General features: G+C 45.2%; 1 protein-coding gene across 1 annotated transcript; it reads left to right on the forward strand.

Annotated features, from left to right (window-relative positions):
- On the forward strand, positions 1–25798 carry arsh (arylsulfatase H). The gene is made up of 11 exons (XM_030080573.1): positions 1–146; positions 9410–9565; positions 9683–9804; positions 10385–10507; positions 11410–11612; positions 11740–11960; positions 18533–18669; positions 19120–19254; positions 19871–20030; positions 20589–20710; positions 23460–25798. Exons 1-11 carry the CDS (start codon positions 142–144, stop codon positions 23846–23848), a joined length of 1773 nt encoding a protein of 590 aa, XP_029936433.1. The 5' UTR covers positions 1–141; the 3' UTR covers positions 23849–25798.
- The last annotated feature ends 524 nt before the right edge of the window (positions 25799–26322 follow it).

The raw sequence follows: 26322 nt of genomic DNA on the forward strand, positions 1-26322 counted from the left end.
TTGCGCATTTATTCGACAGTTTACGGCTTGTACGCATGTACGTTCATCAGTTAGTACGGTAGACGGAAGGGGGCGTGGCTAGTGACTTTTGCAGAGACAGTGAGGTGTTGTCAACTTTATGGATCACGATACTGTGCCGGTATGAGGTGAGTCAAAGTGGAAAGTATAAAGTTATCTGATTTCAAATAACTCGCCACTTCCTCTCGTTGAGTTATTTTAAAACCTGCTGAACGCTTTTACCAGAAATTAAAAAAAACGAACAGCGGGTTCTTACGGTGGGTTTACTGTCCTGACGGTTGAGTTTGAGATGTTTTGCACACTGCGTAGCGGCTAGCCTACCATGTTCCGCCTGTGAATTTCGGTGTATTTTTTGTTTTGTAGCTAGAGAAGTCAAGTTAACGTTACATGTCCGTGTGAACACAGCATGATTGATAAGCCTGCATTTGAGTATTGAGTCGATAGTGATGTTACTTAAGTATCTACTGACACATGGCCGTCTGCAAGTGTAACAGATGTGTAAATTAACTTGTCATATTTCACCGAAAATCTGTTTTTGCTGTTATTGTTTTCATGAAAACTGTTTTTGTATTATTTTAGGGAGCATTATTTTGTTAAATTTACTTTCTTAAGTGTATGACCTTTGACATCGCGGCGATGTCACTTCCTGTCGCTTCGCGGCAATTTTATTCACTTGCCGCTAGCTATGGAGAGGAGGTGTGTTTCTGGAAGACCGCAGAAGGATGTTATATTGAAATATCTGTTTACACAGGTATGTGAGCTCCCTTTTTGTTTTTATCATATTTGTTTTGTTTAGTTTATAAAATACAAAAAAATTGCTGCTGGTGGATGGAAGAAAAATGTTTCTGTGTATATTATTGAACAGGATGTTTGTTTTATGATATATTTTGTTTTGTTGATTTGAGTTTGAGACGTAAAATTGAACTTATGTAATATTTTATTCACTTGCCGCTAGCTATGGAGAGGAGGTGTGTTTCTGGAAGACCGCAGAAGGATGTTATATTGAAATATCTGTTTACACAGAAAATAAATCCACCAGATGAGCAGCAGACTCGTCGTCGTACTTGACTCGATCACCGCACACAGACACAACGCAGGAGGTGTAGCGGAGCCAGTTTCGGGACAAACCGGCTACAGTGGTGCCGTGACCCGGATCCACATTGCTTCAGACTGGATCATCGTCGTTCGTGGAGCTGTGGATCAACGCCAGCTTGGTCACCGGACGTTGCTACACATTACACGGTCGTTTTAACGAACTTCTCGGTATAAAAAAAAAAAAAAAAAAAAGAGAGAGAAAAATAACCTCTGGAAACTACCTTCTAATTTAAGTTGTTTTGTCCTGATTTGAGAATCAATTTTATTTTTTTTCTCACAATATTTTGTTGTGCACAGTTGAATGTGATATGACATATGTAATCAGGGAAATGGATGAGGACAAGGTCCCAACTGATAATTTCAGTTTTTCTTTTGGGAGAGGGAGACCTATCAGTGAGTTACCTCAAACCCCAGTTCAAGGGGCATATAATGTAGATTCACCAGCTTTTTGTTCCACTCGTATGCCTGGTAATGTAGCCTCTAACGCCAGTGGAGCAGTTACACTCTCAAGCCTTCCAGATACAACAGACCCAGCCTTAAATAACCTGATAACACATATTGCACAACAAGTGGGACAGACTATAAAAGATCAGCTGAGGAATGAAAGTGTAGGAAAAAGTGTTGGTAGCACACAAGCTCAGAGCAGTGTGGGCCAGCTACCCAGTGACCCCACTTACCTCAACTTGACTGGTGCAAAATTAGTCCTACAGTCAGATGTGAGAGAACCTCCAGTCTTCAGGGGAGATGGGTCTGATAAGAACACAGTCTGTGAGTGGGAAGAGTTGATGGAAGTGTACTTCAGGAAACGAGCCACGCCCTTGAATGAACAGCATATTGAAATAATGTGTAAGTTAATGGGCAAAGCTAAAGACATTGTGAGAATAACTCTGAGAAGTAGCCCATCTCTGAAGCCTCAGGAAAATCCTAAAATCATTTATGACATCCTCAGGCAACATTTCAGTGCAGTGACGTACTCATGCATGCCCATGGCTGATTTCTACAGCACTGTCCCACAGGCAAGAGAGAGTCCTGTGGAGTACTGGCTTCGGTTGAATAAGGCTGTTGATGCCGCAGAAGAGGGGTTGAAAAGGCTAGGACGGCAAATGGAAGATCCCTGTCAGGAGGTAAGCATGATGTTTGTGAAACATTGCCCAGATCCCACCCTTGCTGCTGTCTTCAAATTTAAAGCACCAGATAAGTGGACAGCGAGTGAGGTTCAAGAGCTTATTGATCGCCATCAGACTGAAATGAAAGAGCAGATGCTCTCCAAGTCAAAGTGCCCTAAACCACTGACAGTTCATGTTCAAGCAACCCCACAAAACAATTCAGAACCAACATCTCACTCAGTAGAGTCGTCTGGGCAGGAAGAGTGCAGTGCCACAACCAGAGTCCCTTGTAATGATAACTGCTTGAAAACGCTAGTCAGCCTTTTTGACCGTGCACTGTCACAAAACAGCCAAGCTGCACGCGGACCAATCCCACCTGATCAGTTTCAGCATAGATTCTGCAGAGTCTGTCAGTCAATGGAGCACTCCACTCATGCCCACTGCAGGCGAGAGCGCCTATGCCTAGCATGTTTTCAGCCCAATCATATCAAGAAAGACTGCCCAAATCGCCAGCCTAGCCGATTTCAGCGTGCCTCCCCATCACAAAACACTGAGCATTTAAACTAACTGGCCCGCATTTGATGAGGGGATGTGTGGGCACAGAAGAATCCCTCAATAGTGGTGATATTGAGCAACAGTATATAAAAGCGTGTGCAGCAGCACCAGCTGGTGCTAAAGTAATAGCACAAAACATTCAGAGAGTGGGTCCCTTTGACAAACTGTTTTACACACCTGTCAGTGTAAACAACACATTCCAGGTGCAGGGGATGCTTGACTCTGGTTCCATGGCCTGTACACTCAGTGAGCAAACAGAGCTGAAAATGTTGAGTGAGAATATACTCTCAGAGCCCATTCCTTTGACTCAGGAGATTGTGCTGGTGGGCTGTGGAGGGACACTGAGTAAACCAAAGTGTATGTATGAAATAGAAATGAAACTGTACGGAGAGAGTTGCATTGTGCCTGTCCTTGTGGTGCCCGGCCAGCGTGATGATTTGATCGTAGGCACAAATGTCATCAGATTCCTCATGCACCAGCTGAAAATAACCAGTGATTATTGGCGTCTTGTCTCTAGTGGAAATCTTCTCCCAGAGTGTGAACAGTTTCTTGATTTGATGGCAAATTCATCTCGGTGGAGAGGTGAGGAGCTTCCAGATGTGATCGGGACCGTCAAGCTCCAGCAGTCAGTCACCCTGCTAGCGAGGCAAGAGCACCTAGTTTGGGGTAAGTTGCCAAAGAATGTTCCCATGTCGCCAGGCAGCACAGTGATTGTTGAGCCCACCTCATCCAAGTCCATGCCTCGTAACATCATGGTCGGCCGTGTCATCACTCCTTTGTGGGGTGACAGATGGATTCCCATGAAAGTTACTAATCTGTCAGACAAGCCCATTACCCTAAAGAAAAACAGTAAGCTAGCAGATGTGTCTACTTGCTTAGCTGTGGAAGATTTTGAGGTTTTTCAAGGTGTCAACCAACCTGAAAAGGTTAAGCAGGGGGAAAAACCTGAAAATGTCAAGCCTGCAGATCTCAAACAGCGACTACAACAGGTTGGGCTTGCTGACATAGATATTGAACAGTGCCATGCTGACAAAGCGGGGAAAGAGAGATTAGTTGAGTTGCTTGAAAAGTATAATGACATCTTCTCTAAACATGCACTGGACTGCGGTGAGGCAAAAGGCTTCCAGCATCGTATCCGACTCACTGATGAGAGACCATTCCGCCTCCCCTACCGGCGAGTACCACCAGCCCATTACGAGAAACTGCGACAGGTCCTGTCTGAAATGGAGGAACAGGAGTTAATAAGGAAGTCAGTAAGTGACTATGCTTCTCCCCTCGTGCTGGTGTGGAAAAAAGACGGCAGCTTGAGGCTCTGCACAGACTTCAGGTGGCTAAACGCCAGAACCCTCAAGGATGCACACCCCCTGCCACACCAATCAGATTGCCTGGCCGCCTTGGGCGGAAGCACCTACTTCAGCACCATGGACTTGACGTCCGGATTTTATAACATCCCGATGGCAGAGGAGGACAAGAGATACACTGCATTCACAACTCCAATGGGATTATATGAGTATAATCGGATGCCACAAGGTTTATGCAACAGCCCTGCCTCATTCATGCGTATGATGCTCAGCATATTTGGAGATCTCAATTTCAGCAGTCTATTGTGTTATCTTGATGACCTGCTTGTGTTTGCTGCAACTGAGGAGGAGGCTTTGAGGAGATTAGAGGTTGTTTTCCAGCGGCTCCGGCTCCATAACCTGAAACTTAGCCCCAAGAAATGCCACTTTATGAGATCCTCAGTCAAGTTTCTGGGTCACATTATAAGCGGTGAAGGGGTGGCTGTGGATCCAGCAAAAGTTGAGGTCATATCAAAGATGTCAAAGGCAGACTTGATGAATGATGATGGCTGTACACCAGCAGTGAAGAGGATCAAATCCTTTTTGGGGATGGTATTCTATTACCAACACTTTATTCCTAACTGCTCTTCAGTAGCCAAGCCGTTGTTTGCTCTCACTGCTGGACAGAAGAGACGTGGAAAGGTCAGGGCAAATTCCAATGCTGGCTCTTACAGAAAACTCAGACCCTCTGACTGGACAGAAGAATGTGATACGGCTCTGTGTAAATTGAAAGATGCTCTATTAAACTGTGTTGTCCTCTCTCACCCAGATTTCTCCCAGCCCCTGATACTGTCCATTGATGCCTCACTAGACGGACTTGGAGCTGTCTTGTCCCAAATACCAGCTGGTCAAGTGAAGGCACGCCCCATTGCTTTTGCCAGTAAAACTCTGAGCAGTTCCCAAAAGAAATACCCAGCGCACAGGCTCGAGTTTTTAGCTTTAAAATGGAGTGTGTGCGAGAAGTTTAGCCATTGGCTAAGAGGCCATTCATTCACAGTATGGACTGATAACAATCCTCTTACCTATATCATGTCAAAACCCAAGCTTGATGCATGCGAGCAGCGCTGGGTATCCAAACTCGCTCCTTACACATTTGACCTGAAACACATACCTGGCTCCAAGAACATAGTAGCTGACGCTCTCAGCAGAGATCCCTTTGCAAAAACAGTCAGTCACAGGCTTATCACAGAGCAGTACAGCCATCTACTTGATGAAGCTGAGGGTGTTTGTCACGACGGCATTCAAGACACCTTCCGGCTGAAGGTCCAGTGTCAGGTGAAGAAGTCGGCCTGCGGCGGCTCAAAACCCCAATCAGTCCCCCTCAGATATCCCTGTGATACTGTGGTTGTTAAGGCTCTTTTGGATGCTCACGAACACTGGGAGGCTGCCGCTGAGACAAGGGCTGTGGAGTTAATTCAGTCTGTTCAAGGCCTGTTATCACCAGGACAAGATTCACTCCCTGTATTCACGCTGGAGGAGCTTCAGCGCAGCCAAGAGCTTGACCCCACTATTTCCACAGTCATGTCGTTTGTTATCCGCGGCAGGCGCCCCTCCCGCCGTGAGAGGGCAGGATTTGACACCAAGGCGATGGTGCTCTTCAAGCAGTGGGAGAGGCTCAAAACCCAAAACGGTGTCCTGTACCGAGTCACTAAAGACCCCATTAGCAAACTAAAGCGACATCAGTATGTCTTGCCCAATAGCCTCAAGGAAAAAGCATTACATGGCATACATGACGCTGCTGGACATCAGGGGCAGGCAAGGACCTTGCATCTAGCGAGACAGCGGTTCTTTTGGCCAAAAATGGAGTCTGATATAAAAGATCATGTCAGGTGCTGTCAAAGGTGTATCCTGGCCAAAACACCAGACCCCTCTGCTCGAGCCCCACTTGAGAGCATCAGGACATCTGCCCCTATGGAGCTGGTGTGTTTGGATTTCTGGAGTGCGGAGGACAGTAAGCAGCATTCAGTGGATGTCCTTGTTATAACAGACCACTTTACTAAGTTAGCCCATGCTTTCCCTTGCACAAATCAGACGGCTAAACAAGTAGCTAAAAAGCTGTGGGATCATGTCTTTTGTGTGTATGGGTTCCCTGAACGTGTCCACTCTGATCAGGGAGCCAATTTTGAAAGTGAGCTCATAGCAGAACTGCTCAAACTGTCCGGAGTCTCCAAGTCACATACTACAGCATATCATCCCATGGGGAATGGGGGGACTGAGAGATTTAATCGAACACTTGGAAACATGCTGCGGTCCCTTTCCCTCAAAGAGAAGCAAAAGTGGCCACAACAAATACAGACATTGACATTTGCATATAATGCGACAGTGCATGAAACCACAGGATATGCACCATTCCAGCTCATGTTTGGCCGAGTCCCACGGCTTCCCGTGGATGTGATGTTTAAACAGGTACTGCAGGACCCGGTGATTGTTGATCATACAAGCTATGTTAAAACACTCATGTCACATCTTCATGAAGCAGCCAGGATTGCCCATAAACATGCTGTCAAAGAACAAGACAAACAAGCAAAAGGCTACAACAGGAAACTGAAAGGCACTCACCTGAACATAGGAGACAGAGTGCTTATTGCAAACAAAGGTGAGAGAGGAAAGAAAAAGCTGGCTGATAAATGGAATGCAACAGTGTACACGGTCAAAGACAGAAATCTGCGGACTCACACATACAAGTTGGAGGACGGCAAAGGTGACACAAAGATAGTGCACCGCAACTTGGTATTGGACATCAGCTTCCTGCCAGTGGTGACAGCTGAATTTGAGTCATGTGATGGTGAATCAGAGGAAGGGTCAAGTGTGACCAACACCCTGGACTATTTGGAGGAAGTGGATACGGAGGATAGGACCAGTGCATGGATAATGAGTGGATCAGAGGGCACTCAGAGTCGGGGTGCTCCAGAGCTGAGTGAAGAGGAGTTATCTCCAGACAGTGCTGTTCAGTGCCCCTCAAATGACCAAGCCTCTTCTTACAAAGACAGTGACTTGAACAGTTTAGTGGCGGAGCCTGACTCAGATTCCCCACTCATGTCAGATGTATTTTCAGTACCTCCAAATGCCCAGTTGATTCCAGAGTCACTGTCACAACCAGCAGGCCCAATTCATGACACAGCTACTCAGGTGACCCCCAAAGACACGGGCTGCCACCCAGAAACAGAGCCGGTGGTCAAAACACGAGTGGGCAGAGTCAGTAAAAGGGTAAATCGACTCATTGAGTCCATGGTTCAAAAGCCTTTTGGCTTCAGAGATTTTGCAAGTTCAGTTCATAAGAGGTCTCAGTCACTCCTTACATTGTTTTAAGAGGATGAACATGAGTTTGGGTTATTTCTTGTGCCTGTAATTTAGTGAACATGTATCTGTGGGACATCATGACTATGCATTGTTTGATATGTGGTATGCTTCATGTGTTTGAAAGTAGTGGGATGTTTGTATGGTGTAAAAGGCATCATATTGTCTAAGAGGGGCTAAGGCTTGATCACCCTTATGTTTTCTCTGAACCTATGCAGTAGGTAGCTTATAATGTTGATGGTAAAACTAGGGTTTTACAGTTAATCCCAGACAAGATTTCAGAGTGTGGGTTAGATGTCCATGTGTGTTATAGTATACAGAGTTATTCTCAGGTATGGTTTTGATTTTGGTGAAATCTAGGAGGGGAGGATGTAACAGATGTGTAAATTAACTTGTCATATTTCACCGAAAATCTGTTTTTGCTGTTATTGTTTTCATGAAAACTGTTTTTGTATTATTTTAGGGAGCATTATTTTGTTAAATTTACTTTCTTAAGTGTATGACCTTTGACATCGCGGCGATGTCACTTCCTGTCGCTTCGCGGCAATTTTATTCACTTGCCGCTAGCTATGGAGAGGAGGTGTGTTTCTGGAAGACCGCAGAAGGATGTTATATTGAAATATCTGTTTACACAGGTATGTGAGCTCCCTTTTTGTTTTTATCATATTTGTTTTGTTTAGTTTATAAAATACAAAAAAATTGCTGCTGGTGGATGGAAGAAAAATGTTTCTGTGTATATTATTGAACAGGATGTTTGTTTTATGATATATTTTGTTTTGTTGATTTGAGTTTGAGACGTAAAATTGAACTTATGTAATATTTTATTCACTTGCCGCTAGCTATGGAGAGGAGGTGTGTTTCTGGAAGACCGCAGAAGGATGTTATATTGAAATATCTGTTTACACAGAAAATAAATCCACCAGATGAGCAGCAGACTCGTCGTCGTACTTGACTCGATCACCGCACACAGACACAACGCAGGAGGTGTAGCGGAGCCAGTTTCGGGACAAACCGGCTACACAAGCATTGTCACTGAGAGATCTTTGCTTTTCTAGCTAAGTTAAAGAAGAAACATGTTTGCCCACTTCTCTTGTATTTCGCTCAAGCTAAATATCTAGGTAAGCCCCCAAATAAAGCAGACAGTTGAGGAAATGAGGAATACCAGGCATTCTTTGCATTGCCCTTAAAATAATTAACCCCTCTTACTTAGGGTCACACATCACTGACCCACTCTTGTCCATTATTTTGGCCAAAAGAGATCTCAGTGACTTTGAGAAATGTGCATTGTGTAAGGGACTACATTGGTGTGGCATCAAAGAGAGGAGACATAATTAAGTGTGTGCAGCTGTGGACAGTAAAGCATCTAAAAATTCGGTGAAGTTGTGCAAAGAGCGTAGTTGGTGGCTTACTGAGCAGAGGGAATCTGTCATACAGCCAGATGTCCTGTGTATATGTGAAAAGTCCACAGGTCTGAGTGCTTCTCTCCCACAGTGAAGGGGGTCTAACTCGGGTGTCTTATCCTGGCTTTTGATTTAGCACAAAGGTATATTTTATCCCATATATGCAGACCTTGTGTTTGTCTTGCCACAGCAATCAAAGCTGTATTACTACTCCTGACCTTTAAGAGTGAAGGAAATAAAATAGAGCCTGTGACCTGTAGAAAACCTTTCCAGTGGGTTTTGAGTTTTGAGGCACCTGTTATAATGAAGACACACTTTCTGTAAGGCCTAGCAATTTAGGAGTCCTTCCTTGAGCAAGTTGCTGCACGCCCCGAGGTACAGCACTGGAACCCCTCCACTGATTTGTACAAAATAAATCCCCTAATTGCACCCTGTGTCATACTGACAAGCAGCGCTCTACAGTGAACATGACCGGTGCTGTCTACAGGGTTAAGGAACAACAGCGTGTTACATTATGTCCTATTTTACTCCCCAAGGAAATGCAATGCAGATTTTACAATCTTTTTTTTTATTATTATTTTGTTTTTTTCCCCATTAGGCCCCTGCCACTGGCCACACTTCTCCTGTCCCTGCTCCTGACAGCAGGAAGTGATGTCACAGGAACAGAGGTGGACAGGAAGCCCAACTTCATCCTGATGATAGTGGATGACATGGGCATTGGTGATGTGGGTTGCTATGGCAATGATACCATCAGGTAATCCCTAGCAACCAAATGTGTTTGATTTAATGCTGTTAAATGTTAAGTGCATGTCTTTCTTAACTCTGCCTCTGTTCACTCTGCTTGTCTAATATATGTACTCTGTCCCTCCAGGACTCCTAACATAGACAGACTGGCTTCAGAGGGGGTCAAGCTCAATCAGCACATTGCCGCTGCTCCTCTCTGCACCCCCAGCAGGGCCGCTTTCCTTACGGGGCGCTATGCGCTTCGCTCAGGTAGCACACACACTTAACTCATACTCGAGTCACCAACAAACACGCTCAGACACACACAGGCTTGCATGGGGCATTTTTTTATTTGGGCTAGGCAATATGGAAAATCAAATACCACAACATCTGTGACTGAATACCTCAGTATCGATGTTGTGACAATATTATGGGGATGACAACTGGTGCATTAATAACATATTAGAGTTTTGATAAACACTGATTAGTAATGTGGTTATGACAAACAAGCAGGCAGAGGCAAATTATAGAACAGCTAGAACAGTTCAGAATATTGCATCACTTTGCATCCTCTAATGTAGTCTTTAAAACCAGGAAAAGAGAACACGAAATCCCGATCTAGTCACATCATGATATCATGACATATATGGTGACATGACATATTTATATAATATCAATATACTCCCCAGACGTATTGTCTGTGTCTCTGATTTGCACATGCAGACAGTATAAATGCATTCATCCTTGTAATGTTATTAACTTGTGATTGCACATCTAACTATGCATATATTTGTGTCCTGTATGTGTGCATGCACGTGTGTCTGTGCATACATGTGCGTGTGCATGCCAGGCATGGGCAGTACAGGTCGTGTGCAGGTGCTGCTATTCCTGGGAGGTTCAGGAGGGCTACCCCCCAATGAGACCACCTTCGCTAAGAGGCTGCAGCAGCAAGGATACACCACTGGCCTTGTGGGTAAGATAACGTCATGTGAGAGTTTTTTGATCTCCACTGGGAAAAATCTCAGTTCTTTTGCACCGCTTCTCAAAGTGGTCAGCTTGCAGGTTCAGCACTTCAGCACAGATCAACATGTCTGGAAAGGTTAATCATTCTCACTGTTCAGACACTCAGTAAATTCTCTGAACATTTCCATGTTCGCTCATTCACACATAAGAAAGACCAGATACTGGGCGAAGGGCAGGTGCAAAAAGCGTATTCAGATATACGAGAAATCGACATGGTAGAAGTGCTCCTTTAATTACATTAATATTCTACATGTTTTAGTGAGACAATAATTTTGGTATCTTTCATTCAAAAAGACACATTGCACACATCAAAAAAGCACATAACTCAAAATTGAACAGTCTGTCTACAAATCCAAATTGCAGTTTGATTGCATGTCAGCTGAGGTCAGTGTGGTTGTCAAATATGCAGTTGCAGTTCCTTCACTAGAACACAAGATCACCTCAAATCAAGCTGATGAGAAAGCATTCACCTCACTCTCAGCTCAGCAACTAATATTATAGACATGAAAATCTGCAAACCCTCCCTCCTTTATGCAGTGCTTTACGGAGGTTATCGAGTATCTGCAAATAGAGAAAGTGAAATTCACCGTAAGGTGCTCACTTTAAAAATATAATACAATCTGGTTTCCCTTCATCAATATGCAGAGAATTTGCCCTAGCCTTCACCCTGATGGCTAAACTTCAAGCAGTCAGCTTAATTTTTTACTAATCTAAGTGCCAACAAATACATGGCTCTTTTGTTGTTGTTAATTTGTATATATGTGTACCTGTCCCATTTGTTTCATCATATTGTCTTATCATGTTTCTTCCTTTTTATATGTTTGTATATCGTCATTGTCATCATGTCTGCAGGTAAGTGGCACTTGGGTGTGAACTGTGAACGCAGAGGGGACCACTGTCACCACCCCAACCAGCATGGCTTCAGCTACTTCTATGGTATGCCTTTCACCCTTTTCAATGACTGTGTGTCTGGAGAGGGGACAGATGTGCTGGCAGACCTCCAGCACACGCTCAGAAACCTGTCACTGATGCTTGGACTGGGACTCGTCACGTTGGTAAGAGTGATTTTGTTTTTATTAGTCTGGTTAAGTAATGCATCACAGACTGCCTGGATGCGTCTCAGGTTTCTGTTGTTGTGTGCATCATTTCTTTATAACCTCACTGTATGCTGTGGATTTCCAGGTGTGTGTCCATGTGTGTGGCCTTCTTGAAATCAGCCTGCGCCACCTGGCAGCGCTGACTTGTCTCAGCGTCTTAGCCATTACTGTGTGGTATGTTCCCTTTGTACTCCTTCCAACCTGGAATTGCATCATCATGAGGAACCAGGAAGTGGTTGAACAGCCAATGACTGTGGAGACGCTGCCGCAGAGGCTACTGGGAGAGGCACAAAACTTTATTAAGAGGTAGGACGTGCACAATTAGAATAATGAGGAACAAAAGAAGCAGTGAATGAGGGACAGATTTTGTTGGTTACTTTTAGAGACAATATTTGAATGAACTTTGTTATGTGGTATTGTCATTAAGCATAAAACGATGAGTTACGAATGTAACTACGGTTCTATGAGTCCCGAATGACCGCCAGAGGCGGTGCTTTAAGCAACAAACTACAAACTCATTGAGCAGAATCAAGGACTCCAGTAGGGAGGCTACACCCAGTGGATGGGGTAATAGCCGCAATACCCTGTGGGCCCTGGTAGCTACAGAAACAAGGTCGAGGACCGGGACCATAATCGAAAAAGAATACCTCACTGCGCAGAACCTGAGGATTCTGGCTGGAGAACAACTCCTAATGGAGGAGGAGTGGCCACGTTCACCCTGTAGAACCTGCAGAATGTGCTTGGTGATGACCATGAGGCAGCCGCACAGATGGTCCCTAGAGGTACCCCTCTCAGGGCCGCCCATGATGTGGATATGCTCCTTGTTGAATGACACTTCACAGCAGGTGGCAGAGAGCGATTAGCCAACATGTAAGCGTGAGTGATGACGTCCACGACCCAATGGGAGAGACGCTGCTTAGAGAGAGCAGAACCCTTCTGAGGCCCACCATGACAAATAAAGAGTTGTTCGGACTGACGAACACTTGCAGTAGCAGCAATGTAGGTTTTGAGTGCCCGTACCGGGCACAACAGTTCCGGTTCGTCCCCTCCATCCCCTACTGGGGGGTTGAACCGCGTGAGCCTTATAGGCTGATTCAAATATGACCGAGACAGCACCTTCGGGAGAAATGACATATTTGGCCAAAGAGTGACACTCGAATCATCATGGTTCCATCGTAAACACGAAGCACTTACCGATAGAGCGTGCAGCTCACCAACGCGCTTTGCTGACGTGATGGCCAGCAAGAAAGCAGTCTTGTAAGCCACCCATTTCAACTCCGCTTGAGCCAGAGGCTCAAACGGAGGCTGGCATAAGGCATGGAGCACCAGGGAGAGGTCCCATGCTGGAACTCTCGGGGATATTGGGGGATGCAGCCTCCAGGCCCCCTTCAGAAAAAGGGACACCAGACTGTGACCCCCCACAGTGTTATTGTCCACTCTGGCATGATGACACGAAATAGCAGCTACATACACCTTAAGAGTTGAAGGAGACCTGCCCTTGTCCAAGAGAGACTGCAGGAACTCCAGGACCGTCGGTATTGAGCAATTAACTGGGTCCGCCTTCCGACCTGCACACCAGTTACTGAATAGCTTCCACCTATTGTCATACTGCAGACGGGTGGATGATGCCCTGGCATTCAAGATGGTTTCCCGAACAGCATCGGGACAGCCGCTCAGCAACGACTCGGGCCCTCCAGTGGCCATAACCACAGCTGGAGGTTCTGAGGATTGGGATGCCAAATCTGCCCCCCCAATTGAGACAGCAGGTCTTTCCTGTAGGGGAGGCGCCAGGGTGTACCGCAGCACAGTCTGTGAATGAGAGGGAACCATGTCCTTGCTGGCCAGAAAGGGGCCACCAGTAAGAGTCTGTGACCATCCTGAAGGACCCTCTGAAGTGTCGGCCAAATCAGAGGAAGTGGAGGGAATGCATATAACAGGGTCTTTGGCCAGGGGTGAGCCAGCGCATCCTGGCCAAGAGGGCTGGTTGTCTCCATCAGAGAAAACCAGAGGGGACAGTGGGTCGTCGCTTCTGAGGCGAAGACATCCACTTCTGCTCTGCCGAAGAGACCCCAGATAGTGCGTACCACCTCTGGATGAAGGCGCCACTCTCCAGGTGGAGGCTTGTGACGTGACAGGAAATCCGCCAACTGGTTTTGCTCCCCTGGGACATATACTGCCCGCAGACTGGTCAGTCGGGGGGCTGCCCACGTCAGGAGCTCCTGTGACACCTGCAGAAGCTGTGCAGACTTGGTGCCGCCCTGGTGATTTATATGATAAACTGCCGAGGTGTTGTCCGACCGTATGAGTACATGTCGTCCTCTCAGATACGGCAGAAAGTGCTTCAAGCCCAGATGCACTGCTCGCAGCTCTAGCACATTGATATGTCTGGCTTGATCTCGTACGGGCCACTGACCTTGAGCTATTCGGCCTTTCCACACTGCACCCCATCCTAAGGGGCAGGCATCTGTGGCAACAACCTCTCGCCGAGAGGGAATAGAGCCCATGGGAACACCCTTGGACAGATAGGCCCTGTCCCTCCATGGAGCTAAGGCAAGGATGCATTGCCGAGACACCCTGATTTTTCTGTGTCTGTGTCGCCTTATGTCCAGGTGGAAGCTGTTCAGCCATTTCTGCAGAGGGCGTAGCGACAGCAAGCCCAACGGAACAACGGCCGATACTGACGTTAGTTTGCCCAAGAGGCGTTGGAACATGACAAGGGGCAATGATCTGCCTCTGCGGAACAGAGAGAGCAGGTGAAGAATGTCGTCCACACGTTGAGGGGACGGGCAAGCCTTCATGGTCAGTGTGTTTAATGCCACACCGATGAAGACCGTAGACTGAGAGGGCTCCAGGCAACTCTTTTCTGCGTTCACTTTCAGGCCTAGTTGGGAAATGTGAAAGAGAAGGTGATCCGTGTCCTGAACCACTTGAGTTCTGGATGGAGCACAAACCAGCCAGTCGTCCAAGTATGGCAGAACCTTTACCCCTTGAGACTGCAGGGGTGCCAGGGCCGCTGCCATGCACCTGGTGAACACCCTCGGGGAGAGGGAGAGTCCGAAAGGGAGGACCCTGAACTGCCAGTGACGGCCTCGATAGGCAAACCGTAGGAATTTCCTGTGGTGAGGAGCGATGGGGATGTGAAAGTAAGCATCTTTCAGGTCCACAGATGTAAACCATTCTCCTTGGGTGACAGTTTGTAACACATGTGCTGTGGCCAGCATATGAAATTTTATTACCTTCAAATATTTGTTGAGCCCTCTTAAGTCCAGAATCGGACGGAATCCGCCAGTCTTCTTTGTAACGAGGAAGTACTTTGAGTAGAATCCTCCGGGCTGTTGCAGAGGGTCTACGGCCTCGATCGCGCCCTTGGCCAGGAGGGCGGACAACTCCTGGTCCAGCGCTTGAGCTTTTGCCGGGTCGCTGATGGTGGTCATCGTCACCCGGCTGGAGGGAGGGGGCCGGCGTCGGAATTGAAGCTTGTACCCGTGGGTTAAGGTGGCAATCACCCAGGGGTCCGAAGCGTGAGCAGCCCAGTAACCGAGCTGCTGATGGGAGAAATATCCGACAGCCGGCCCCGATGCCTCATTTACTGCCCCCCTGACCTCTAGGGGCCGTGGGGGGGCGCCGACCAGGGTCCTGAGCTCCACGTCGTGCAGAGGGCCAACGGGCCGTGGTGCGAGAGTCCCTGGCTGGCCTCTGAGTGGGACGACGAGGACTACGGCGCAGACTTGAGTCAGTCGGTGGCGGTAAGCGAACCCGGGAAGAGGCCGAGGGTCGGGACATGGGGACCCTGGACCTGCTGGGTCTGTTGGGGGGAGGCATGCTTCTAACCAGGGTTGAGAACTCTTCCCTGGTCTGCCGAGCCTTCAGTGTGCGCTCCAGCACCTCCTGAGCGGCTGAGCCAAACATCTCCCCGGGCTCCACTGGAACATCACGGAGGGCCCTCCTGCATGCCTCCGTCAAGGGCGCCTGCGCAAGCCACACTTGCCTGCGAGCTTGCACCAAGAATGACATCATCCTCCCCAGTTCCCTCGACAATAAGGCAAACGCCTGTAGTGACGCATCACTGAAATTAGCTGTGGAGACATCAGCACTGCTGTCCTGTAGTGATGCAGACAGGGCCAGCAAGAGATGGGAAAGCGAGTTACCAATGCGACCAGCCCGTGCTCCGGCATTATATGCCCTTGATATCAGGTCATCTGTGACCCGGCACTGAGGTCGAGGACATCTGGCAGCTGCCCGCATTGCCTCATCGGGAGACACAATGAGGGACGCAATAGTCGGTTCGATAGAAGGCATCCGGTCGAGGCCAACCGCTGCCGCATCATGCATAGCTGCCAGTGCCCGGCCGTCAGAAGTGAGACAAGAACAGGCTCCAGTGTCTCGCCAACATGAATGCAGTTCCTGGAGATAATCCCTCGAAGGAGGGACAGTGAAGGAAGTGGAAGCGCCGCCCCGCCTAAAGAAGGCGGTCCCTGGTGTTGATTGGGCTGGCTGTGGGATCTGTACCTGTAGGCGATCCACGGCCATGCGTAGTATGTCGGACATGGAGGCGTCCGACTCCCCAAGCATACTCTGCGGGCTTTGAACTGAAGAATGGGAACCCAGTTCTGAAGCATGGGAGTGTTCATCCTCTTGCATACCAAAGTCAGTGGCTGAGGCCGCAAGAGAAAGTACATCCTCCTCCGGAAGCAGCAAGGGCATAGGTGGGGTCTGTAATGACATCTCTGTGTCTACTGGGGGAGCATCAGACTGACGAGTCTGGAAAAGGGACCTCATCTCCGCAAGTTCAGCAGAAAGCTTCTGTACCTGCTCAGCAAGCCTGCTATCCGACTTCCTTTTCTTTTCAGTTGGAGCAGCTGCAGTTGATACCTCTCTCCTGCGCTTTGAACGAGTAGACTGGGCTGGAGGCAACTTACCAGATGGTGGGAGGTCGTCTCCACCTATTGAATGGTCTACCTGAGCCAACCTAGCAGCCCTTGACGCAAACGACATACAGCTGCAGTTCATGCAGGCGTTGTCAGAGAGTCCTTCTCGAAGGTGGTCTGGGCCGAGGCACACCGGACAGAGGTCGTGGCCGTCATCTTCCGACAAAGCAGTCCCACAGTCAACACAATAATGTGCATTCTCCATCATCAGAGCTCTGGTCCAACCACCTAAGCTGAGGGAAAGATGCGAACACACAACCTGCACAGCAGAGGGGTTCTAGGAGGTGCAGGCTTGCAGCGGGAGCGAGGGTGAAAACACCGCACTTACCGCTGTAATGCAACCGGCAGGAAGCTGGCTCGTAGCAGGAGAGGGGAGCGCAAACGCTGCCTTCACTGCCGCAAGCGCCTACGTTGGTGGTGAGCCTGTAGCAGGAGCGGGGGCGTGAACACAACCTTCACCGCTACAAGGCGCCCAGCGGGAAGCTAATCTGCAACAGCGGAGGTGAGCACAGACGCTAACCTCACTGCTGCAAGACGTTCACCGTTGTAGTCACAAACTAATCACAGCGCAACAGTGCGCAACAAACAATTATCAGCAAGCGGGAGCGGGCTGCGCAAACGCTGCCTTCACCAACAAAAACTGTTCAATGCTAAACAAAAGACACCCGAAGCAAAAGACTTCGGCGAATTCCCTCTTAGGTAATAATAAAACTATATTATGGAACGAAATGAACTTACAATGGGAGCGGAAAGCGCGAACGCTGCCGTCACCAACAAATGATATTACAATCAAAACAACGACCGAAGCAAAGTTAACTCGGTAGTAAACTTATATTTTTGCAAGCATGCAATACTGGGGGGCAAAGCGCACACGCCAGCCTCACCACAATGTAGCGATATAAATATAAATCAAACAAACATACCTCGAATCCGGTTGTGAGTGAAGAAACACAACAAACCGTCAAACAATCCCAATAGGAATGTGGTTCCGTTGCAGCCCTTGGAGGGCGAATGCTCCGCAGCTCCGACCTATAAAGATCACAGGGCTACCAGCAACGGTATATTATAGTTTCAGAAAAAAAAACGCTTAGCCTGAGCTGCTACTGCCTGCGACTCGCACGCGAGAAGAAAACAGGAAATGATGTGCCGGTTGACCCCGGAACTTATACCCTTTCCGGGTCATCCAGGTGTCACAGGTGACCTTTTTGGTATACATACTCGAACTGCGCATGCGCGAAGGGACTATTCAGTGCTTAAAGCACCGCCTCTGGCGGTCAGAAGGGACGAAATAGAACAGAAAATGTAGCCATATCACTAAATGCCCCCCTGGTTGTCCACACCTTTTCCATCTTTCTAAAAGCACTTCCATATTTTCTTTTCTTCATTGACTGAACTTTTCTAGAACCCAGAGATTCTTAAATGGAGTTGTACTTCTCTTAAATGAAATATGTGCAGTTGACTGTAACCGGTGTAATGTTCTTTTTCCATGAATAGACTGACTGTAATTGTTTTCCTTTTTGTCCTTGTATTTGAAGAGTGGCGCTGCAAAGCCTTTTGAAAAATGGCAAATATTTTTTTTAACTGCTGATTTGAAACTAAAACTTTTTTGAATGATATTTAAATTATTAGCCTAATTACAAATGTGAAGCATAGATTTTACAGGCTGTAATATTCTATGAATTGTTTTGACAATATTAAGCAGTGGACATGTGGTAAAATATTTCATCCATACAGTTAATCACTACAGATGCGTAGAAGAACACAGACCATCCATTCCAATAGGAAGCTGAACTGAATATCGTGCCCAGAAAATTTTCAAATCTAATTTGCAATGCTAATATTTTTTTTCTAAAACAATTTACATGATTAATGCGGACATGGCTAATAAGCTTGTCTTCCATTATAATTCTCTCTATCATTGGCTCACATCCACTCTCCTCTCCTCTTTAGGAATGCTGATCGCCCATTCCTCCTCATCTTTTCGTTGCTTCACGTCCACGTACCCCTCTTCGAAACCCCCGGCTTTGCTGGCAGAAGTCGCCATGGTCGCTATGGTGACAACATGGAAGAAATGGACTGGATTATAGGTGAGGGAGGGCTTTGGGAAGGAATGTGCTAATGAGCCTCAGATGTAATTGGACTGTCATGTCGGGCCCTTAAGGCTCTGACAGTTCTGTCTTGTTCTTTCATTTGCTTTTCTCAAGGCTATGAATCCCCCTGTTTTAAGTGTTGATACTATACTCCTACATAAGAATCATATTAATTAATATGATAATGCATCGTAGCATGCATGCTGTCATGGCATTGTTACTATTTGCTGTTATTTTCTTCAACTACTGACGTTTTTGGTGCAGTGCATGTACTATAAGATATGCTGAGCAAACCATGTACTGATTCCAGTGATTCCAGTTCAGTCAAGTTGTGTTTATAATTTTCCTATGATACCTTATAAGTAGCACTTGATGTGGTATCTCAGATGATGTGTCACCATATGTACTTCACCATCTAATACTGCTGTATTTCTGTTATGTTTCTAGGCAAAGTAACAGAGACTGTGGATTCCCTCGGTCTAGCCAATAACACTCTAATGTACTTTACGTCAGACCATGGCGGCCACATAGAGGATGCTGACGCCCGTGGCCAGAAGGGAGGCTGGAATGGTATCTATAAAGGTAGACTGTCACATGGTGCTGCCACATCTTCAGGCCCACAAGTATGTTATAACAAAGGTTTTAAGTCCCCAAATCCAATGCAGCTTTTATAAAACACAGTGGATGAGGCAGCATTTATATTATTTGTATTTCTAGTGAGGGACCTCTAATGTATTTTTATAAAAAGATTTGCTTTGACTCTCAGGACACTTTTTCATAAGAAGCCTTTAAATACAAATGCCTGCCCTGCAGTTTCTTTGCTCTTTTGTTCTGTTCTCCCCTCCTCTCCTCTAAGTAATAATGCCTGCATTGAAAAATAATAAAAAGTCTGTGAGTGTTTCAGCACTTTTTAATGACTTAAAGATTTCCCCGACATTGGCCCAAAAAAAAAAAAAAAGAAACAACTGATTAAGAAGACGGTGCAGAATGAAAAAAATAAATGAATATCCGGCTAAAGGATAAAGATATTTTCCGCTGTATGAATGCTACAAACTACAGTTTCATGACGGTTTGATTACAATAGTTTAATCAAGTGGATGTCTTTTTGGAGATATGTACAGCTACATTTTTCAATGTATTTTATTATTAGGAATGAAGAAATTATGATGTGTCATTTCTCCTTTCCTCTCCCCTGCAGGTGGGAAGGCTATGGGGGGCTGGGAGGGTGGGATCAGAGTTCCCGGTATCTTCCGCTGGCCTGGCAGGCTGCCGGCTGGGAGGGTGGTGGACGAACCTACCAGCCTCATGGATCTGTACCCTACACTCAAATATCTGGCCCAGGACACACAACCGGACAGGTAAGGGGGCGCTCGCTCTCTCTTTCTCTCCCTCACTCTCTGCTTGCTTTTTCTCATGCAAAAGGTTGCAGTCACATTCATGAACATTGTGAGGCTGCAGAGTTAAATCTGTGTAGGAAGAGTTTATGATTTAAATGTCTACTGTGCTTGCATGAGCTGCCAGGACTGTAGATATTGGTATATGCTGTTTTCTTATTGTTGCTGAGATGTGTGGGTGTCAGTGGTTCCTCCAGAACTTTTTTATTGGAATATTTTAAAAACTTCTAGAACAGTATTTACTGTAGATGATGGGACACCAAACCTCGCCCCTGAGACTTACTGATGAAATTCTTTTAACAAGTTCATTCTTGTGTTTGAAGATGTGGAGATTTTTAGTTATTTATTAATCCTTGTGTTTTTTGTGAGATTTGTCATTAAAGAACTCAAGTCAAGTTTCTCTTTTGCTCCTGTCTCTCTCTCACTGAATTCACCATTGTATTCATGCTCTCTCTTGACCCTTGATCTTGTAGCACATGCTTATCTCATCATATCCACTTATCTTATTTTATCCTCTCCCAGACTATTAGATGGCTACAACCTCATGCCATTGTTGGAGGGAGCGGCTGAGCGATCAGAGCACGAATTCATGCTCCACTATTGTGGCATCTACTTGAACGCAGTGCGCTGGCACCCACCGGGGAGTGAGTACACACACATGCACACGCAAAAACACAAAAATTTTGTTGACTTTTATACATCAGGGTCCAATGTTTTCTATTATGCTAAAAAAAAAAAAAAAAAAAAAAAAAAAAAAAACACACAAAACAACAACAAAAAAAAACAAAAAAAAAAAAACAGACATATTCATGATTTTATGGTTCAAAAACAAACATTAAATCTTTCACATATGCAGAACAACACAAAATTAGGAGGTTAGATGATTTTTAAAAAAAAAAAAAAATGGATGTAGCACTTTTCAAAACACAGCTACAAAGTATTTCACAACCAAGGGAGATAAAAGCCAAAGAAGGGACAGATCAGTAACCAAAAGTAGAATGACCTATAGTTATCAGTTTGTCAAATAAAATAAAATGAATAGACCTAGCCTTAGGGATAAAACAAAAGGAATTAATAAATGACATATAAGGCAACAGGGATAAAAGAAAAAAAAAGGTTAGAAATCAAAGATTTTAAAAGGTCCTTGAATATAAGAACACATTGTGGGTTGTAGGCCATGTAGGTTGTCCCAAGGCCTCAGAGCCCCAATGGCAAAGGTCTGTTACCTTTAGTAACACTGGGAGAGTCAGGAGGTTCCTGCGGGAGTATTTCAGGCTGCCTGCAGGCTCCTGAGGGATCAATAAAATCTTAAAATTAATTGTAAAGCAAAAGGGAAACCAGTGAAGAGATACTCAAAGTGCAAAGATGTGGTCCCATCTTTTAGCTTTAGTTAAAAGCCTTGCTGCAGAGTTGAACACGCTGGAGCCGCTCTGCCTCTGTTCGATTAAGGCAGATAAACAGGGCATTACAGCAGTCAAGGCGAGCCTTTGTATTGCTAAAATTAAAGATCTGTGTAATTTTTCTAGTGTTCCTCAGATGGGCTAAACATGATGAGGCAAACATTTTATTATATTACTCCTAATATGCCAGTCATAATTATGAAGCTCATGAGAAGCAGGAAGGCTAAATATGATTATTTAGCAGACCTTTTTCTAAATTTAACTTTAATTTAAGTTGACTCCTGTTGACAAAATTCTGATTTGATTTCATATTGATTCTGTGAGGGATATTTCAGTCACTGTGCCAGTTTTGTAGCTTGCATACGGTATAGCTTTGCTTTTGTCCAACTCTTCTTTTCCATCTTGGTTATTAAATCCCAAATGCATCAAAATGTCTGCCTTTAGGCTTGGTGGTGCTGGCTTTAGGAGGACAGCTGCTGCCATTGCTCAGTCATTCATTGAAAACATTTAATCTGGTCAACGTAGTTTCCACAGGCTAGTAGTTCAGGAGACGGCCACAAGTGAACATTTAGCAAAATTCTTGACACATCCACTGAAAAAAGGCAGAAATAAAAGATCAATCTTAGGATTCTTTCAGATTGTTCAAATGAAGATTGTGATCAATCGGAATATCAATATTTTTACCCAGACTGACAGTCCAATAGAAGAGAAACAGTCTAGAGCAGACCCTGAAATACCTGCTGCCTCAGTCGATCTATCAGAATACTTTGGTCTGCAGTGTTTCATGTTGCAGGCACCACTAACAATGAACGCTCACCCCCATTCATCAAGATTTTGTTTACAGCATTGTCAAGAGCTCTTCTAATGCAGTGCTGATTGAAACCAGAAATTTCTCAAATATCTTACTTTTTCCAAAGCCTCCAGGGACTGCCTTGTAACAACCTCCTGTAGGACAGAAAGGTGATTTCAAAAGAATCCTGTTGTTTGTAAGAGCAGAAGAGACACAGAAGAGCAGAAGAGTCTGAACAAAGGCAGCTTCAAAGGCTTCAGAGAGGACAGAGAGCTGTTAAAATGGAAACCAAGATGGGCACTCCTGAGAAAAGTAGTTGGTATGCAGTCCATGGGCTGAAAGGATAGACAAGGACAACATACATCAGTACAGACAATAGGGCAGGAAATCCCAGACCTTAATCCTAATGTCCTTAATTGTTTCTAAAAAGAAGGTTAAAAACTTTTTAGTCAGCATTTGAGGAAACAGAGACACTGGGGGAAGCAGGGCTCACAATGCGATCAATAGTCATCTGTACTTCAACAGTGACTCAGTATTTCAGTAAAGGGAGTGAGACTGTATCTCGGAAAGGCTGCATAAAATGTGTGTGTATGTGTGTGAGTGCAGCATAAACAAATAGCTGTTGCTCTTTTGAAGGAGTGTTACACTTCCTCTCTCTCATTTTTGGAATCTTTTGACGCCACAGTGAGGTTGAACTCGACAAAACACAAAGACTTTGACACAACCTGGCACATATTTTTGACTGTTTCTATTATTTGCTTGAATCATGTCTTCAGTCCAATAACATTATGACATGCATTATGCTCTGCCTATTTTTGATGGGTTTGGATGCCTAGATGACAACCTAAAAGTGCAAAAATCATTCTAATCACTGTCTGCCATATAATAATAATATGCTGTTAAATATTAACTAATGTGAGTCAGAAGTTAATATGGTGCTCATGGGAAAAATATCTTGACAGATATTAATAAATGTACACTATAATGTCTTGAAAATTTCCTAAAGGACATAAACATATATGAAAAACATATTAGTAAAACCCCAAATGCTAGAGGAGTAAATTTGAAAAATCTGACAATGGGGATAAAAAAAAGCAGAATTTAGGTAAGATTAAAACGTTTTTTTTTTCTGGACCCTGCCTTTATGTATGTGTGTGCATAGTGTAGACAGTTCATTGCCTGGTCATGTGTGTGTGTCCCCAGGTGACTCCATCTTCAAAGTGCACTTTTTCACTCCCAACTTCACTCCCCCGGGAGCCGGCGGTTGCTATGAGACCAAGGTCTGCTTGTGCCATGGAGACTACGTGACACACCACAACCCCCCGCTAGTCTATGACCTTTTCCACGACCCCTCGGAGTCCCGCCCACTGACCCGCGATACTGAGCCACGATTTGCTGAAATCCTCGAACAGACTGCCAAGGCCGTGGAGAGGCATCGAAGTACACTCCCACAGAATCAGGCGGGCGACTCACACACGGCCAGCGTTCCAAACCAGATGAGCTGGGAGAAGATCCTGTGGAGACCCTGGCTCCAGCCTTGCTGTGGGACCTTTCCATTCTGTGGCTGTAAAGAAGACACAACACACACTTAACGCTGCGCTAAGTAGTTTTCTGACCAGTAGAGGGTGTCAAGAGCACAAATTCCATTTGTAAGTGCAGGACAGCTACAGTTGAGTTTGATGGCAGAAAATCTTGAATTTACATGCATCAGATTTCTGCTGTCAGTCCCTCAGAATTAGGGTTTCTCTCTAGACTCATCCTTTGTCACTGACAACAATCCTATACGGAGAAATCCATCTTCCAAAAGCAGAGATAAGATTTTTTTCCATCAACATTAGGATTTGACATTTTTCCAGATGAATTCTAGATTTTCTAACCTAAAATGTGACCCCTGTCACATGCTAATCTGGCTACTGATTTTGCCATCTTTAATGACAGCGAGTGGGGTTTTGGTTGAGTAAGATTATTTGAGCTAGTGTTTGCCTGCTGATAACGTGATATAAACTGTTAATGAAATGGTTTGTGAAAATGCCACCTAACTCGCTAGCGAGGAAACGTTCAGCCAAACAGCCGGCTAACTTCGTAGGCTATATGTAACACTTGCTTACTGGCTAAACAGAGTCCCTCTCCCCCTCCCATTTCCTAAACACTGTGGCCGAATCCATGAAGCAAGGGAGCAAACACGCTTTCCTTGCTGGTTTCTGTTGCCACTGTCTCCCTCTAGTGGTCAGAAAAAAAAAGGCCTTTTGCAACATTTTGGTTTATTTACTGGACTACATTTACATTTTGGACAGAAGGCACAACAGCAACAACAGACATGTAAATTAAGTCAGGTGGATTTGTTGTGTGTGCAGCACAGCATGTATGTGATGTACTATCCTAGCCACGACCCGAGCCACGTCACCACCAAGACCATGCAGGAGGACAGACTCCACATGCACTCGGGAGACTCCCATCATACAATTCACACACACAGCAGAAAGGACAAGAAGGGTGTCAGATATAGAAAATAAAGAGTGATGAGAAGCATACCAAGCCACATTCAAAACAGCCGGGACCTCTAGCTACGCACAGTGTTGAGCAATCAGATCATTCCTTAAAATCTGGGTTTATTTGGCAGTATTTTCACCGAGACCATCGAGGCCATCGAAATGGGTTTAATTGTATTCATAACTTAAGGAAAAGTTTCTCAAAGACCATGAGGCAAATGTCCACAACACTGACTACTTACATTATTTTGATCAACTTTACACTACTGTACCCTCTGTCAGACAATAAGACTGGACAATGTGCTTCTCATTGCACCAGACCGTGAAGTTTGTGCAATACACACAGTTTTCTCTCTCACACACACATACACACATACATACATACGAAGGCTGTGTCTCTTGTGGTGAAAAGCAGAAAAAAACTTTCAGATGTGAACAATAGAAAACATGAAGAAGGGATGTGACTGATGTGATTCTGTTGAAGTTTTGTAATTATTATTTTCCATGCAGTACAACGCTGAACCCTGCGGGGACCTTGTTGGACCAAAGAGAAGTACTGTAGAAACAGTAAATAAGAAAATGCTTTTGCGATTTTTGTACTTGATATTTAAATAGCAGTACAAATTTACTGTTGTCTTCCAGATGAGACACTGTAGGACTTTGTCGTGTTTATTTGTAAGGATACGTGTATATGTATATGTTGTAATCAGATCACCAGATCATACAGCCATGATCTGATTAACTCCTGATTTTAAAAAAAAAGTAAAACATTGGAATTTCATGTTACCTTCTTGTCAGCAGTACTCAGGAAAGCGTTTTATTATGAAATTATGCAATTGACTGTACCATGCCTTATTACTGTATACACACTGAATGGTGTATGACGTGTCTGTTGTTTGTTTTTTGTTTTTTGTTTTTTGTTTTTGTTTTTTGGGGGGGGGGCTTGCTCACCATGAGGATTATGTCAGGTGCTGTCATCCTGTTGTAAACTTGTGGGCATGTAAAGCCCTTTGAAGCTGTAAACAGTGATATTGGGCTTTAAATAAATTTGAACTTGAAGTTAAAAGAGGATGCATTTTTTACACACATGGTGGGTGTAGAAAGGTTGCTCATGCACAATGATCACCACTATTTTATGACATTAATGAAAATAAATTTTACTTTGACCATTTCACCCTTAAACTGTGGTCATGCACAGACTGACAGTGAATGAATTGGAGTCATTTTGTTTGGCTCCAAATGAGCTGACTTTGTAAGTTCAAACTGAGGTCATCCAGATGAACTCAACCCGATGAAAACTCCATGATGGTGATTTTCTGCTTCTTGGATATTGTAGAGTCGATTTTGCGCAATAGTTCAGTTTGTTATCCATGCTGCAGCTGCACCAGGATGTTTTTCTTGCATCGTGCACATGAACCCAGCAGCATCTGTAGTTCATACTGTCTGCCATCAGGGGGCACAGTCAGACTGGGTTTTCCTCTCAGCTGTGTGTGTGTGTGTGTGTGTGTGTGTGTGTGTGTGTGTGTGTAAGGGAGAGGGAGAATGCGGAGGAGTGACTTCATCTCAGTTCAGTAACT

This window comes from Myripristis murdjan, chromosome 21, assembly GCF_902150065.1.
Source record: "Myripristis murdjan chromosome 21, fMyrMur1.1, whole genome shotgun sequence".
In the NCBI taxonomy this organism is placed as follows: Eukaryota; Metazoa; Chordata; class Actinopteri; order Holocentriformes; family Holocentridae; genus Myripristis; species Myripristis murdjan.

What these genes read in the sequence shown, in the direction of transcription:
- arsh (XM_030080573.1), top strand. An exon ending in ATACACCACTGGCCTTGTGG is followed by an intron (nt 10,508 to 11,409) that starts GTAAGATAACGT and finishes TCATGTCTGCAG; the next exon opens with GTAAGTGGCACTTGGGTGTG. An exon ending in GCGCTGGCACCCACCGGGGA is followed by an intron (nt 20,711 to 23,459) that starts GTGAGTACACAC and finishes GTGTGTCCCCAG; the next exon opens with GTGACTCCATCTTCAAAGTG.